Genomic DNA, 16,520 nt, shown 5'->3' with positions numbered 1-16,520 from the left:
CTTCTGGAAAATGTTAGGAAGAACAGTGTGCACTCCCAGAGTGGAATTATGACTAACACCAGGGTTAACACCCCTACCCACTGAAAAAGTGTTAAAGAATTAACTTTAACACATGATTAGTCACAATCTTCAGTTTAACATTGCATCTGCAAGACAGGACAGTTCCCAGTCACCATACTGGGAGCAGCCAAGGGGGGGGGACATACAGACTCCACACAGACAGCAACACAGGTCCGGGATTAAACCCAGGGCTCAAGTGCTGTGAGGCAGCATTGCTAATGCCACCATGTCACCTACTGGGACATTGGCTGGCAATCTGTGGTCCAAAGAGAAGAGCACCACCTACTGGTCCACCAACACCACCTGCAGCTGCAACATAGTTTTCCTCATAGGTCTCCAATTCCAGAGCTGACCAGGCCCAGCTTTGCAGCTGATCATCTGGTGGTGATGTTCCTGTCATGCAGTGATGCAAAAATATGCTTAATAATGTCAGTACTGGTCCAATGTAAATAGTGGTCAGAGGTCGTTTGGATGTTTTTACATGATTGTAATGTTTGTTAAAACGCATGCCTCACCAAGCTCTTGTAAGAAATCAGGTCTCCTTTGAAAAAGCCTGCTGATGTCTACATCAACTGTTCAACTTTAATTTCACCGTCCTGAATCCAGCAAAGTGCCTGTAGATCGGCCTCCTCCTCAGGGTAGCTGCTGCCAAGCTGCAGTGAAAGAAGGCAGCTTGATTTCCGGCCAATCTTTAAGATTCTGCTCAGTAGGGGGAGGGGGGGTTGAGAGGGAGAGGAAATCTGAATCCCATCGGGAAAACAGGAAGCAGGAAGCAGACAGGCTTGCTTGTGCTGGAGATGGAGGAATCTGACTCACATTTTCAGGTCACGGAGAAGATGGAGAAGTGAGGAGGAGGGGAGAGGGTGTACCAGGGTCAGGCATGCTAGGTGTGTATGTTTAGTGTCAGGCAGTGTAGGAGCAGAAAATTAAGACATCCATCCACAATGTCCCAACCCGAGTCCCCACCCAGCAAAACTAAACACGTTACAACCACAGCTGTTAAAACACACAAAACAATTGGGGTTTTATTACTGCACTTAACTAAACTCTGCTGCCTGTTAATGTACGGTACATTACTGCAGCACTGCCATTACTGTAGTGTACTGCACATTACTGCATGTTATTGTACTGTACTGCTGACCTTTACTGTGCTATACTGAACACCACTGCACTGTACTGCACACTACTGCAGCGTTGCCCATGTCTGTAGTGAGCAGCACATTAATGACCTCTACTGCCTACAGCAGTAGACCTACTGCTCTACTGCCTGCACTGCACGTTGCTGCTGTGGGCGGCATTTCTGTCCACCCTGCTGCACTGCCCCGCGCTGTCCACGCGAAGACGCTGTACTGCACTGCCTATTACGTTGCCGCGGTGCAGCTGCACGCACTGCACTGACCGCTGCCAGGTCTGGCGCTGAACGCTGCTCTGGCGCGTTGACATTCCCTGCACTGCTCCTCCGGCAGAGACCTGTCCTCCTGTGTGGCAGTCGCGCTCGGCCCCGGGCTCGGTCCGATCAGACACGTCCGGGCGGGTCTGGTTTCCGCAGCGCCACGGCAGGCCCCAGTCACAGTTCTTCAAGCAGCCCCGCGGAAGCCCACCCTCCGACCCCGAGTCTCTCCCCTGTTCTCTTTGTCCTCCGCTTTAAGAAGCCCGCATTGCAGCGGGGTCGCTATGGAAACCACGGCAGCCCCAGCCAGCCGCTACCCGAGCGTTCGGCTGCTACGGGGCTGGTGCCCCTTCCTTCTGATGGAGCGGCGTGGCTGTCTGCGCGTTTTTCCGAGAGAAAGAACAGTTTTCAGTGTTCAGTCACACATGTGCAATTCATGCCTACCAGCTGTGACGGCTGGGGAGGATTTGTGCTGTACAGAATAACATTGAAGCAGTCAGGAGCCTTATAGAAAAGATCTGTGACTCGAGTGAGTTCAGAGAATAGCAGTCAGCTTAATGGAATGTCCTAAACTGACAAGCAGAAGGCACTGGACCTTTGTAGTCTTGAACAGAGATGGCTGGGGGGAGACCTGATAAAAGCATTCAGAATCTGCAGAGACGGCGACACAGCCTCCCCAGAACGAACAGGGAAACACGAACCAGAGAACGGGAGAGGCAGTGGTGTGAAAGTGCATTAAAAGCTGAGAACAGGAGGCTGGTCTTTACGCAGAGGGTTGTGGGAGTGTGGAACAGGCTGCTCAACGTGATGCTGATATCCAGCTGTTTCCTGACACATTGAAGATGTAGATTTCAATGGGCAGGACATCGTCAGGGCCAACTATCTAAATAATAAATAAATAAATTCCTTACACTTATACGGCGCTTTTATGGGCACAATCATAAACTTTGTGAAAGTACTGTTTGGTCACCATGTTGTCTCAAACACTTGGTCTTTGCCACAGCCCTTCCTGCTCACTAGTCACCGTAAGAACTAAACTACAGTGTACAATGTGTAGCAATGTACACAGTGTACAGTTGAGCAATGTACAAGCAAATAAGAACAGGATCTGCAGGCAGAGATAACAACTAAATTGTATTTAAATAATAATAATAATAATAATAATAATAATAATAATAATAATAATAGCACATAAGCTATAACTACAGTATTCTCATTCCAGAAAATGTTGTGTTTCCTTTATCTATTAGCAGATTCGCACTGAGATAAGGTGTTGAAATTCCACGTGTTTGGCTCTGTGAGCAAATGGACAGTACGAGAGGGGTCAGTCTGGGGAGAGGACACAATGCTTTGGAGACAAGGGGAAGCCTTTGGGATAATAATTGCTTACACTTATATAGCACTTTTCTGGACACTCCACTCAAAGCGCTTTATAGGTAATGGGGATCCCCTCCACCACCACCAGACGATGCGACGACAGAGAAAGTAGGCAGTACACTCCCCACAAACCAGCAACTTACTACTGGTAGCCGGCAGGTGTATTTAAGACTGTTACATTTTATCTAGGTATGAATGGAAAACCATATTTTAATCACCGGAGACATTAATTTTCATAAGCCTTGTCTGAAAACGCCGCATCATTTAGCGAATTCACCGATCCACTTTCGGCTCCACGTCGATCTCGGCCGAGCGCTGTTTCCTACTGCTCAAAGACGATCTGCAACAGCAGCGCCTTGATCTCTTTGAGAAACAACACCAGCAGTTATACGTAAGCCTTCTTCCTCTACATCTACAAGATAAAAAAGCTGTGTTTTTTTATCAGTGACGTAGCGATACGTATGCATTTTGCAAATTGCGCATTAAGGGTCGAGACATTAAAAAGCGGTCATTTGTTAAATTCTTGAACTATACCGCCCTCTTGTGGGTGGACTCGACCAACAGACCCAGAGTAGGAACGCAAAACTTTTTCTGTTCCGCAGTAATGCAAAAATAGATTACACACTTTCGTTGCGTTTGAAAACAACACGCGTGTTTTGTTTCCCTGTCTTTCCAGAAAGGCAAGAGTTCTTGTGGATCATAAAATTAAAACTGAATATCGTTCCTGTTCTTCTCCGTTCGTCGATAAAGGATCACAGAACTTAATTTTAAAGAAAAAAAAAACGAAACCACGAAAAAAGACGTTAGTGCAAGTGGAGCTCATGCTCTTTCGAATAAGGCAAAATCATCTTTTGCTTCTCTACGGTCTTCTGTTAAGCAAAATTATCACTGATGTTTTCACCACGACAATGTTGTACGGGTTGTTACAGGCTTGGCTTCACCGCCTTGTCAACGCGAGTATTGTATAAAGTGGAAGTGATTTGGAAAATCATATTTTATTGCTTTTATACGCCACTAGGGGAATATTCAGAATAATCAACCATGCTTTTTGAGAATAACTGTTTTAAAAAGACTCGTTCCTGTACATCCGTATAAAAAGCTACTTCCCTGACCGGGAATCGAACCCGGGCCGCGGCGGTGAGAGCGCCGAATCCTAACCACTAGACCACCAGGGAACTGCGCTGTACACTGGCACTGCCATGTTTACAGCTTGTTACTGTTTTTAGTGGCGCAAGAAAAGCGTATATAAAAAAATGAGCACCCGCAATATTAAGTTAATATTCAGTTAACTGGCTGAGGAAACAGAAGCTGGACAGTCTGTGTTTAACTGCGAATTAGAAATTGAGAAGCCGAGACAGCGCAGTAACCCTGCAGCGGCAGCGCTGTGTAACAGCATTTTCCTCCCTAGATATAACAGGACCTCGTGGCGCAACGGTAGCGCGTCTGACTCCAGATCAGAAGGTTGCGTGTTCAAATCACGTCGGGGTCAGCCTATCTTTTCCCGGCTTGACCTTTCTCTTTTCTTCAATTAGAGCTGTTTAAACGCGCTTATCGTTTCGAACAAGACGAAGGCACGTGTTTGCATGCATTGTTGTTGTGTTTTTATCTGTGGTGTTTGAACACGTGCAGATTGAATGCAATAGCACATGTGTTTAGGAGGCTGTTCTCGTTTTCTCTTCTCCTCCTGTTTTAATTCAGTAGGTGACCTAATTCTCTTAATAAGGAATCGTTGTATTCGTTGAATTTCAGGTCTCAACACGTGATTAATGTAAAAATGCAGCAGGATCATCAACAGCTGCCCTTCTCTATTGTAAAGGATCAACTTCTAAAGGTGCAGAACGATGTACTACTTTAATAATAAGTATGAGCTTATCACACAAGCTATCAGCAGGGAGGAGAGTAAAGTGATGAAACTAATTCATAAAGAGGGGTTATTAAGAGGCCAGGACACAGGTAAAACCCCAACTCTTTTTGACGACTACAGAATCAGGACTCAAACCTGTAGCGAGACCAAGGGTTTGAGACAATATGGCGACCAAACAGTACTTTCACAAAGTTTGTGATTATGTGCTTAATTCAGAATTTGTGAAATTCTGTGATACCGTCAATTAGTTTATTTTGTTAACCGAGATTTAATTATCAGTCTGAGCAATTGGGACAGCTGATCCCCTTCGAGGATCTTGTTGAGACACAGTCAGAGGGAGAGGCTGGGGGCTGGGAAGCACAAGGAGCCCATGGGTGTGACTGAAACACATTCCCAGTGCTGTTGATGGGGGGGGGACTGGGGTGTTTTTGAAGCTGGATGGGGTTAGACTGAAGCAGCGCTCTCCTGGAAACAGAGAAGAGACAGATGCCAGGCTCATTGAGGCCTTATCTTTATTGCAATTGAAAAACAAACACTCAACACACAGAGGCAATTCTGTTAATGTAAAACACTGGCAGTGTCCCCCTGCAACCTGTTATCAGGCCCGGAAGCTGCCCGATTGAGTGAGCTTGGCGCTCTGCGAGAAAGTCAGAAAAATGTGTTTGCAGAGTGTACAGAGTTGTGCAAGCCTCCAGCGCGGTGCACAAAGTGAAAAGGTAAACCGGGATCTGCTTCCTGGTCTGTAGAATTCAGATACCGCAAAGAAACAGGCATTTTTACTCAGATACGGATATTAGCTCTAGATCTGCTCTGGAGTCAGACTTTCCCTCCACCCGTCTCATTAATGCTTAATCTCTTTCACATGCCTAGGAAACTTCCAAAACAGATGTTTAATTAACAGTTGGTTGCATTTCGACAGTGCTTTTCATGCCACAGAACTGCAAAGTGCTTTCCAGCACGTGTAGGGATGCACTTTCCTCACCACTGAAGTGCAGCCCCGCCTGGGAGACTCGGGGCAGCCGTTCTGCAGCAGCAGCTCCAGTGCTCAGTGAAGAATTGCTTCACCAGCAAAAGCAAGAGAGAACTTTTAGACCAGGAAGCACAGGATCAGGCAGAGAGGGAAAACAGAGCTCCTCCTGGATGGAGCCCTATCATTTGTCCCCGGTTACTACACTGGCTAACACACCCAGCTCAACTAGAGAAAACACAAAAAACACAGGAACCTCTCGGAGAACACAACAGAGTCATAGCCCCTGCGCTACAGCCCTGACCACTACTTCATGCTTCACATTACAATCCCAGGCCTGGCTTACACAGGAATTACAGGGTGTGTGGAGGATCTACAGAGTCCCTCTCCTTTGAGTCCTGGCACAAGAGCTGAAAGAGCACCCTGGGGTGAAAAGCGATCCACAGTTCCCACAAAGCCACAGAAGGAAAACGGACGGGAAGCATGGGATCTTTCCAGCACAGCATTCCCCAGGGACGGAGCGAGAACGGAGGCACTTCGAAAGCAGGTGCTTGGAGCTCATCCCGTGTCCCCTGGCCAAGACCCCTGATCAGATCAGGTTCAGGATGCGTCATTTGGCACTAGGATACAGGGACACCCATCCGTTTTCAGATGGCGGCATTCTTCTGCCGCTGCGGCGGCTTCTGACCCAGCTTGAAACACCGGGCGCACCCCCTCCAGTTCCAGCGGAAGCTCTCGGAGGCCAGGCAGTACACCAGCGGGTCCAGGCAGGAGTTGAGGCTGCAGAGCGCCATGGCGACGCGCCGGGCGCGGTAGGTGAAGTGGATGAGCGGGCAGCCCGACAGCAAGCCCATCCGGCGCAGCGTGTGGACCAGCTGGTTGAGGTGGTAGGGAGCGAAGCAGAGCAGGAAGACCACCAGCACCAGCAGCACCATGCGGAGGGCTTTCTTCCGGATCCGACCCGAGCCCGAGGCCGAGGTGCTCGGCGCCGCCCCCTCCACCAAGCGGGGAGCCAGCAACTTGCAGGCGATGAGGGGGTAGCAGGTGGCGATGACCAGCAGGGGCAGGAAGAAGCCGATGACAGCAGCCAGGATGCTGACGGTGGAGATGCGGCCCCGCCACGCCTCCGAGGAGAAGTTCTCCATGCAGGCAATCTTCCCCGTGGATTGAAAGGGTCTGGTCAGGGGGCCCTTCAGTGTCAGGTACAGGATCACTGCGGCCAGGACCACCCATACCTGGAGCGGGGTTGGGAGAGAAGACCAGTCACTCTCGTGGCAATGGGATAAAGATCAGATAAGAGAGACCACTTTATTGGCCCTATACAATTTCTTGCATTAGGAATTTGTCTTTTCACATACCCCAGCTTGCTCTCCATGAGAAACACAGGCGCACAGATGGGGAGAGAGAAGCTTGGGGTCAGAGCGCAGGGTCAGCCATTTATACGGCCCCCCTGGAGCAGCTTGGGTTAAGGGCCTTACTCAGGGGCCCAATGGAGTAGGATTCCTCTGCAGGCCACAGAATTTGAACCAGCGACCTTCCAGCCATAGGCGCAGATTCTTAACCACAGTGCCCCCGCTCCGCCCCAATTCCACCCAATTCCACAAGATGCCCAAATAACTCCTCAATGGATCTTGAATGGACCTCCCTCCACACAGCAGGAATCAAGTCTAAAACTATATTGGACCGGGTACTGGTTTGTTAAAACTCCTGTGGGGAATAAGCTGCTACCTTCACCTGACCGGCTGAGGAGAGATGGTTGGTCAGGAGGCAATTGAAAATCCAGAAAGCAGATGATCCCACCAGAGAGATTTGAGCTGGCATCTGGGCAGATGGAGCAGAACCTCTGTGAGCATCATTCACAAGGGAAGGAGTAGGAAGCAATTTTCAAGGATCATGAGAGTGTAGAGTTCTGAAAACTTGGAAAGGTTTTTTAAAGGGTCTCGGAGAGAATGAGTTTTGGAAAAGCCTGGGGTTTGGAAGACTGAGAGTGAGATCTAATGTTTTTGGAGCTTAGCGGCAAAGCTGCCCCATTACTTCGAGTCAGGCGCTTGGGAAGAGTCTACTCGAAAAGGAACTTTGTGTTTCTGTCACTGCTTCCACACACTGTCGATTCACTGCACTTGTTTGTACCTTATGGCTTTATTTGTGTGCATTTACATGCACATTGTAACAGATTTATGAATGTGCCACCAGTCCATACATATTTAACTGAGTAAAGAGTTCATATTGGTTTATAGTTTATATCTGCAGTTACAAAGGTCGTGTAGGACAGTGTGGAGCCTACTGCTGAAAATGTAGACTTGGATTATAAACTGAGTGTCCAGCACAGCTAAATGAGTAACTGGCCACATCTGGGGTTTCAGATAAAGTGGAGGTTTCAAATAATTTTGGCTAAGCTGTGACCTCTTTCTAACATATCACTAGGTGCCATTTTGACTGGCACTCAGCTGGGTTTTAGGTTAGATGTCAAGAGAAAGGATTGGTCAGTTCTGTGTAGCTCTGGAAGCCCTGTGGCTTCCTCCTCCCTCTACTACACGAAGAGGACGAGCAGGGCACACCCCCGGAAGGGGAGGATCGTACACTGGCAGTCCCTGAGGGGGTTGTATCCCAGTGTGAGGCCATTATTCTTCTTTTTATTTTATTTTCCTTTTAGCCTGTCCCGTCCTCTGTCTATACCAGGACAGGCTTAACTTTTGTTTTGTTTTCTTTCGGTTCTCGCTAATCCCACACTGGATTACAGCCCATAGCCCCGCCACTGGCCTGAGTCAGAGGTCAGGGGTCAGAGGTCAGAGTGAAGGGTCAAGGGTGAGAGAGATGCACTGAGATAAGGGGCTGCCGCCAGGTCGGGGTGAGTCTTACCGCACAGGACAGCAGGATCCGGTGCTTGGGGTTGCGGAGCTTGAGGGACTTCAGCGGGTGGACCACGGCGATGTAGCGGTCCACGGAAATGAGCATCAGGAAGAGGGACGAGCCGTACAGGTTCCCGAAAAACAGCGAGCCGTTGACTTTGCACAGGGCCTCCCCGAACGGCCAGTCATTGCCGCGGGCGTGGTAGGCGATGTTGAGCGGCAGGGTGAGCACGAAAAGCAGGTCAATGGCGCACAGGTTGACCAGGAAGATGTTGGAGGGCTGCATGGTGCTCCGGGTGCGGATGAAGTGCAGCAGGGCCGTGGCGTTGCCCGCCATGCCCAGCACGAAGACCAGGCTGTACGCCACCGGGAGAAGCACGTACTGGAAGTCGGCCGTCACGGCTCCGCACTCCCCCGTGCCGTTCTCCTGCGCCGCGAAGGCGGGTGAGGCCGTGGGGAGGGCCTCCGAGCGGACGCCGGCGCCCGAGGCCGACATGACGTCTCTCAGAAGGCTGCTCTCGGGGGTGCTGCCCATGGCGCCGGGGTTTTCCTTCTGAAGCCCTAGGAAAACGGACAACGTCTGACACGGGGGGACATCTCAGTCGGGGGCTGAAGTGAGCTGTCCGCAGACTGGGAGGCGGTTTGGGATTCTTTCTGATACAACACACAGCCCAGAGGCAGAGTGTGGTTATTCCAAGTCAAACCATTGGAGTATGGAGCCCATTAGTCCATCCACGCATCCGGTTCCTAGCCACGTCTTCCGATTCAGGTCGCCAGGGAGCCAGAGCCTATCCTGGCAGGCAACAGGCACAAGGCAGGGCACACCTCTGACAGGACGCCAGTTCATCACAGGGCACACACAGACACCCATCCTCTCGCACTCGCACCGGGGCCAGTTTTCCCAGGAGCCAATGAACCTACCAGCATGTCTCTAGACTGTGAGAGGAACCCGGAGCACCTGGAGGAACCCCACGCAAACACAGGGAGAACATACAAACTCCCCACAGACAGCGCCCCAGGTCCAGAATCGACCCCAGGGGTCACCGCTGTGCCGATTAGAGCCGGGTCACATGAGACACGTTGCACCTACTGGGGCAGTACCTCGTTTACAAAACAGCTGTGAAGCAATTTCTGATTAACATCAATTGTCGGAACAACTGTCGTAACAAGTCTGAGTCAAAAAAGGGACAACTCTTGAGGCTGTAATGCCCCGTGAACTTCCTTCTGCCCTGAAATCTCCAATGGTGTTTATCCCTTAAACCGCTGCCTGCCTGGGTGTATGCTGACTTAGATGCTGACTTAGGCTAAACTCTGTTAAAGGAGACTCTCATACTGGAAGTGAAAGCAGAAGAAAGTGCATCTCATGTGACTGCTTGATGGGCTGCAAAAAAATAAATCTCACTTTTATGAACCCAGGCGTCTTTCACAAATGCGGGATTGATTGATTGATCTATCGGTATAACACGTGTGATCTTAGAGCGATGGGATCATTTCTCTTTAGTGTTTCCAATTGTTCATATTTCTCACAGTGGGGGAAAACAAAGGTGTGTTTAATCTGGCCGTGCTTCCAGCTCATTGGTATAGAAATCGAATTATTCAAACAAATCAATGTGTTGGAACGGTAGCGCTCCGTCCGGCCTCCTCCCGTCATCCCTGCCAAGACAGACCTCCGTATCTGCCGGCTCGGACAAATATTTATCCAGGGCTTATACGGTAAAAAAGAAATCTAATCAAACGAACAATCCGAACAACTTTGGTGGTGTTCTCGATCAGTGGTTAAAGATCTCTTAAACACAGGTTAATTGAAAGGATTATTATTATTATTATTATTATTATTATTATTATTATTATTATTATTATTATTATTAATAATAATTTCATATGGAAGCCGACAGAGAGATACGCAGTTCCCTCATCTCGGGAACACAAGAGAGCTACGAAAAAGGTGATTTCACAAGTAATAATATAAATGAAAACTCGTGTAATTTACCGTTAAAACTTAATATAGTTATTTGACGACGAAATATTAATTAGGAACAGCTTTTCTAGCGAACGTTAATTTTACCACTAAAATCGTATGATACCTGTTTAGAAAATACCTGTATACGAAAAAAGGTTAGCCCAGTGGCTGCTAAGTTGGCGAGTCAAACGATGAAGCAGAAAAAGGACAGGTCAGACGCGTTTACAGTGTGGAGTCTGTGATTATTGCGGTAATAGGACGAGTAACACCGTGGATAACAGCGGTGACAGGTATTACCTTTAGCCTTGTGGACGGGCCAGGTTTGGCTTGTCGCGGTCAGTCAGGTGAACAGGTGCAGCAGGCTCGGGCGACAATCGGCGCGCTCGCTCTGTCTCACGAGGTGCGTTTCTGTCCGTCCGCGGTGTCGGAGCCCGGAGAGTCGCAGTCTCTGCTGAGCCCCCTGCTCTGCGCGCTTTGGCCCCTCGCTCCCTGGCGCCTCCCCGGACCCCGCGGCTGATTGGCTGCGAGCCGTCTCAATGGACAGGACTGCAGCGGGCGCCCGCGTGCCACACTTGAAGGCTTCCCGATCAGATGACGTTTGACGAATGTTATTTTTTTTTTGTTTTAGAAATAAAACTTGCCGTGATTTCGCGATTAGCCCTGTCCGGGACCGTGCTCCGGATTCATCTCGTGCTTGCACAAATACAGTAATCCGGAAACGAGGTTTTTGGTACAATAACGACACGACTGAATACGAAAGCCGTGTGATACAGGCGAATTCGTTGTTTGCTCTGGTCGTTTCTACTAAGCGCAATATTATTGGTGGGTTGTTATTAACAGGACAAAGTCCGCGAGCTGGGGCACTTATTGGGGGCGGGGGCATCGGGAAATTCCTTGAACCAATATAAAAAAATCCGCTCAAGATCCTCTAGGAGAACAGCTCAAGGATTTCACTGCCTCGCGCTGGATGTACTTCCTTGAGGGGAAACTGGAATTGCTCATTTCTGGCAGGGAGGCTGGTCTGTACCGGGAATAAGCCAGAGGGAGAGACACACCCGAGCTCCGCTCGCTCCTTACAGCTCCGAGCTGTAGCTATGAGTGCGCTAAGTTTCGCTTTAGTCAAACTCTTGAGAAATGTCGAGCTGTTTTTATTCAACTCACAGCTTTACTGTTCCACAAATCATTAAAATCCCCAGTTTGGGCGATATATAGCAGTACAGTGTGTCTCTAAGATTTGCTTCAAAGCTGGAACCTACAGTATCATTGCAGGACATCTCAAAGCTCTTGACGAAACGTATTACAACTGAGAGTCCTAAAGGCGTGACACTGTACATCCCGTGGGAGCAAGTGCTCAAGATGTCAATATTACTGCCACCAGTACATCTGCTCTGCTCACACTAATGCTGGGCTGATTTCTGTAAGTGCTATTGTCTCTTTTTGGAATAATAATAATAAAATAATAATAATAATAATAATAATAATTGCTTACACTTATATAGCACTTTTCTGGACACTCCACTCAAAGTGCTTTACAGGTAATGGGGATCCCCTCCACCACCACCAGTGTGCAGCCCCACCTGGATTATGGTGAATAAATCCAGCTAGCGGGAGTATCCGCACTAGAGCTCTTAAAAGGGTTGTGGGAAACGGAGCAAGTCACCCACCCATGGAGCTGAAGTCGATACCCTGGCTTCTGTCAGAAACGGAGGAAAATCTTGCATCAATTAACTACTAATTAGATCGGCCAAGTGGCCCGCTCTCGGGTGTAAGCTTTCTAATACTCTGCATCTGGACTGTCGATACCGGTTTCAGCCACCAGGGGGCGGTTTCTTCAAAGAGTGCGTTTCCATATTCGCACGAGGTTATGAGAGCAATCGACCCTCCCGGCTTGCAGTCTGATTCCTCTATATAAAAGTTCAACACCCAGCAAGGGTGGTTTATTCTGGCTTGGGACAGAACCGGTTAAAGGCCTGTGGCAGTACACTGTCGATGACTGGAAGGTTTAGTTTTCTGGGGAGTCCGTCTTGCCGGATAAAGGTTCAGTATAACGCTGAGATCATCATTAACGTGAAAACCCGGTCGCTGCTTTCTGAGGGCGCTAGGGTGGCATGTTAAGAGAAGCGTCCCTGACAATAGGGTCAGCAGGTAGGTGAGATTTGAAATGCCATTATTAAGGGGGCGCGGAAAGCCGAGCAGTTAACGGACCACGCTGTTTACTGGACAGTTCACATCGGTCTCGGCCTCCGCCCCGGGTCCGCAATTCCCCGTGTTAACCAACGGGTTTGTGCGCCAGGGTCCCGGTCGGTGCGGCAGCATGGATAGAAAGACTGGCCCCGAGGTGTAAAGCCCCCTGTCTATACAAATAATAAGACTGTATTATACAGCCGGCTTCATGTCGTGTTTTTGCCGGCCCCCTAGTACAGAGGCGGCGAGTGGGTTGTGAGTTCTCCTGTTACAGAGGGGATTGTGGAATTACCCAGTTTGCGCAATCGCGCCACAACCGAGTCCGTGACTGCAGAACAGAAACGCATTCCCCGAGCGGAGCCTCAGAAACTCCAGAATGTTCCAGAATGTCTGCGCTTGTCAGCAGACGGATGTTACTTAACGCAGTGTGGGATATTTTGCAAATCCATGAGCGTGTTTCGCATTAAGGAAACAGCTGTAAAAAGGCGTCTCCTTTTCTTTTCGTTTTAAATATTGCGCCTATAAGCACCGTCGTGTAAAAGGTTCTTCATCATTGTCTCGGCATTAGATACACTGCCCCCTTAGTTGTCACGTTCGCGTTTCGCTGTCCAGGAGGAGAATGGTCTGGAGGCCAATAACTGTTTACGAACCAGGTGAAACACTAACTGCCGTAATGACTTTTAATCCTCTAGAAAACCGTTGTGTGTGAATCAAGAGCAAACCATGACCTGGAATCAAACTCAATACAATACGGAGCTCTAGTTCAGAATCTATCAGAGTCTATACGCTGTGAATAACTTCTTGTTTACGAGTTCAGTATGGTTTACCCTGTTTGTGATCGGTATATTATTAAGCTTGTGGTTCCGCGTTTATTTTTCGTTGTAAAGTTGTCTTGATTTTCAAGCTAATGCGATAGATGATATGATCATGGTCACTTATCTATACCAGAAGCAATCCGGCACCTGGAATTGTCAGGACACCGTACCTGTGTCTCTTCGGGAGTGGAAAGACGAGAATTTGTGCAATATGAATACGGTAGAAGAGGCAAAGCAAGCCATTGAACTAACACAGAAACTCTGCACGTCGTAAGGATGTCGGACGTCCGACAAAGTATTTGGTCAGCTTCTAATTTAAATTAGTCTTTAATAATAATGTTTCTTTATTAGCCCTATACAATTTCTTGCATTAGGAATTCGTCTTTTCGCATACCCCAGCTTTTCTCCATGGAGACACAGACAGGGAGAGAAGCTTGGGGTCAGAGCGCAGGGTCTGCCTTTGTACGGCGCCCCTGGAGAAGTTAGGGTTAAGGGCCTTGCTCAGGGGCCCAGTGGAGTAGGATTCCTCTGCCGGCCGCGGGATTTGAACCGGTAACCTTCCAGTCACAGGCGCAGAGCCACCGCTCCGCCCCCCCCCAAAAAAACTCACTCCTTTAAACTCACACCCTCTGACTGAAAGACGACAGTCCTAACCGCTTCTCCGCCCCCTCACTAGGGAGTGAGGCTGACTGGCGTGTATCTTCCGGCCTGTGAGCAAGATTGTAGCATCTATTCTAATCAATCGCGTCTGTCCAAGACTGTGGTATGAGGTCCTGCCACACGGTGGCAGTATAGTCCAGGTTTGCTGCAGCTGTCTCTGCTACACGCCAGACTGTGAGTTCAATGAGTTCACGTACAGAGTGTTAGATAATTTTACAGCTGATCTGCAAGTTTCGTTTCGTTTACTTTCGTACTAGCAGTTGTAGCAGAATATCCTCAGTATATCACAATGTAGTAACACGAACACACACATTTTCACCTGCAAACTCACATGGTCACATAACCCCGGCCTCTGTTCTCTGTTGACCTCAGTGCTGAGTAATTCCCTTATCCCAGAAGTGCTTAACATCCCCTTGTCTCCAAAGCGTTGTGTCCTCACCCCAGACTGACCCCTCTTGTACTGTCCACCTGCTCACAGAGCCAAACATGTGGAATTTCAACATCTTATCTCAGTGCGAATATGCTAATGGAAAAAACACAACATTTTCTGGAATGAGAATACTATAGCTATTGTTTATGTACTTTCACAAAAAGGTGTCAATTGTTTTTAAGCCCTCTGACCAGCAATACAGCTTGTGCAGTGTGGCATTGCAACTTGCCAATCGCACAAAAGCTCGTGAAGTGCACTTTTACCCAACGAGGTCCAGGTGGAATAATACCTGATCAGGTCAACTTTAAAAAGGCCTTAATTCAAAGCTTAGGTCACTGCAAGAAAAGGCCACAGTTTTTTTTTTTTTGCTGTGCATTCCGTATTGGCTCGAATGTCACCAGAAGCAAGGGAGAGGGCCATTGGCCTGCTGCAGGCAGGCATGTCATGTGCCAGCGTTGCCAGACACTATGGAGTAAGCTGCTGTCCCAACTGCAGAGCAGGTTTCAGCAGACCTGCAGGACAGATGACGGTCCAAGATCTGGTCGCCCTCGAGTGACCACACCAGAGCAGGACTGGTCCATCTGAGAGGTCGTTTCAGATCTGCCACCCGTACTGCTGCTGAAATTGCCGGCAGACACAATGCCCGCACCAGTGACAGGACAGCGAGGCTCCATGCTGCTGGCCTCAGAGCAGGGTGACCTGTCAGAGGCCCTCTGCTCACACCTCCTAGACGTCACACCCACTGGCTTGGGCCAGACAGAGGCTGCGATGGACTCGTCAGCAGTGGCATCAGGTCCTCTTCAGGGATGAGTGACTCTTCAGCCTGTTCCACGCATATGGGAGGTCCAGAGTGTGGACTCTGGTGTGTTTCTTTTTTCCATCAGTATATATTCCTGATATATGGATTACTGAAGGAAGACAAGTCTGAGAAACCCTTCAGTAATTAACATCTGGGAAGGTGGCTTTATACTTTAACTGGCTCTTGGTAAACAGGAGCTTATTCCAGGGTTCCAAACAGAAGCAGCTTCCTGATGAGGGATGAAGATATTCAGTTATGACTGTGTCTTTTTTTAAGGGACATTCAGTTAGACGCAATGCTTTTGAAATGACCTGTCCCCTTCTTTTTATGCTACTGGTCTTCTTGCTTTACACACTTTGAAAGTAAATTCAAGCAAAAAGTGCTTCCAGATGGAACTGACTGTGAAAAGACTCCATATAAAATGCCCACAGCTTATTTGGCATAGCACTTGCTCTCACAGGTTGAAGCCATAATTTAAAAGAGCGTATGCATAAATACCATCTGTATTTAATCAGTGACTTTATTGCTGGTGTAGAAGGGAGACATGGCCTCCAGAGATGTTATAAGACAGAGACTTTTCCTCTCTAATACAGGAAGTCCACTGTGACATCATTTCCTCTCTGCTGGCTGCTGGGCCCCCAGTGGCTTGCTTGGGGCTATCTTTAGCAGCTGTGAGTCAGTGTGTGCTGGACTCCTCTGTCCCCTTGGCAGCATTCCTCAGCCAAATTTAGACATGGGGTTCTCATTGCTTGAAACATTGAGTCACCCCAAATCTTCCTTCCCCCTCCATGCTCAGCCTGTCTCTCCACCCATCTCTCTGTTTCTCTCCCTGTTCCAGCTGGGCTGAGAGTGCAGGGATGCTTGCTGTGTGATGCTAGGCCACAGCAATGCCATGTGGTTCCGTTTAAGATATTCTGACGAATGCTGCATTGTGATAGCCTGATGCATTGTGTGTGTATGTGCCTGTCTGTCACTGTGACTGTGTAATTTTGGCCAAAAAGAAATTATGCCTGCACACCTACAGTATTTGATTTGTTCCAAAAATGTTTGTTTGAACACTGTACACATAGTCAACATAGTGAAGCGCGAGAGATCTCTGTTGAGACAAAGACTGAAACCGTTACACACTTGCCACTAATTCTGTACCTCCTACCACGGGAATCTT

General features: G+C 48.6%; 1 protein-coding gene and 2 non-coding genes across 3 annotated transcripts; 1 reads left to right on the top strand and 2 right to left on the bottom strand.

The window, feature by feature from the left end:
- Nucleotides 1–3,930: 3,930 nt before the first annotated feature.
- Nucleotides 3,931–4,002, bottom strand: trnae-cuc (transfer RNA glutamic acid (anticodon CUC)). Its single transcript has one exon. It is a non-coding gene; the product is annotated as a tRNA-Glu (tRNA).
- A 242-nt stretch (nucleotides 4,003–4,244) lies between these two features.
- trnaw-cca (transfer RNA tryptophan (anticodon CCA)) lies at nucleotides 4,245–4,316 on the top strand. The gene has a single exon. It is a non-coding gene; the product is annotated as a tRNA-Trp (tRNA).
- An 870-nt stretch (nucleotides 4,317–5,186) lies between these two features.
- Nucleotides 5,187–11,274, bottom strand: LOC148672327 (lysophosphatidic acid receptor 6-like). Its single transcript, XM_088627974.1, has 3 exons — nucleotides 10,765–11,274; nucleotides 8,518–9,068; nucleotides 5,187–6,893 (listed from the first exon to the last, which is right to left on the bottom strand). The coding sequence occupies exons 2-3, from the start codon at nucleotides 9,040–9,042 to the stop codon at nucleotides 6,306–6,308; spliced, it is 1,113 nt and encodes a 370-aa protein (XP_088484100.1). The 5' UTR covers nucleotides 9,043–9,068; nucleotides 10,765–11,274; the 3' UTR covers nucleotides 5,187–6,305.
- Nucleotides 11,275–16,520: the final 5,246 nt, after the last annotated feature.

This window comes from Lepisosteus platostomus, chromosome 4 (assembly GCF_059453375.1).
Source record: "Lepisosteus platostomus isolate fLepPlt1 chromosome 4, fLepPlt1.hap1, whole genome shotgun sequence".
NCBI lineage: Eukaryota > Metazoa > Chordata > Actinopteri > Semionotiformes > Lepisosteidae > Lepisosteus > Lepisosteus platostomus.
The sequence above is the reverse complement of the archived record's forward strand: the minus strand, read 5'-3'. Positions and strand labels throughout refer to the sequence as shown.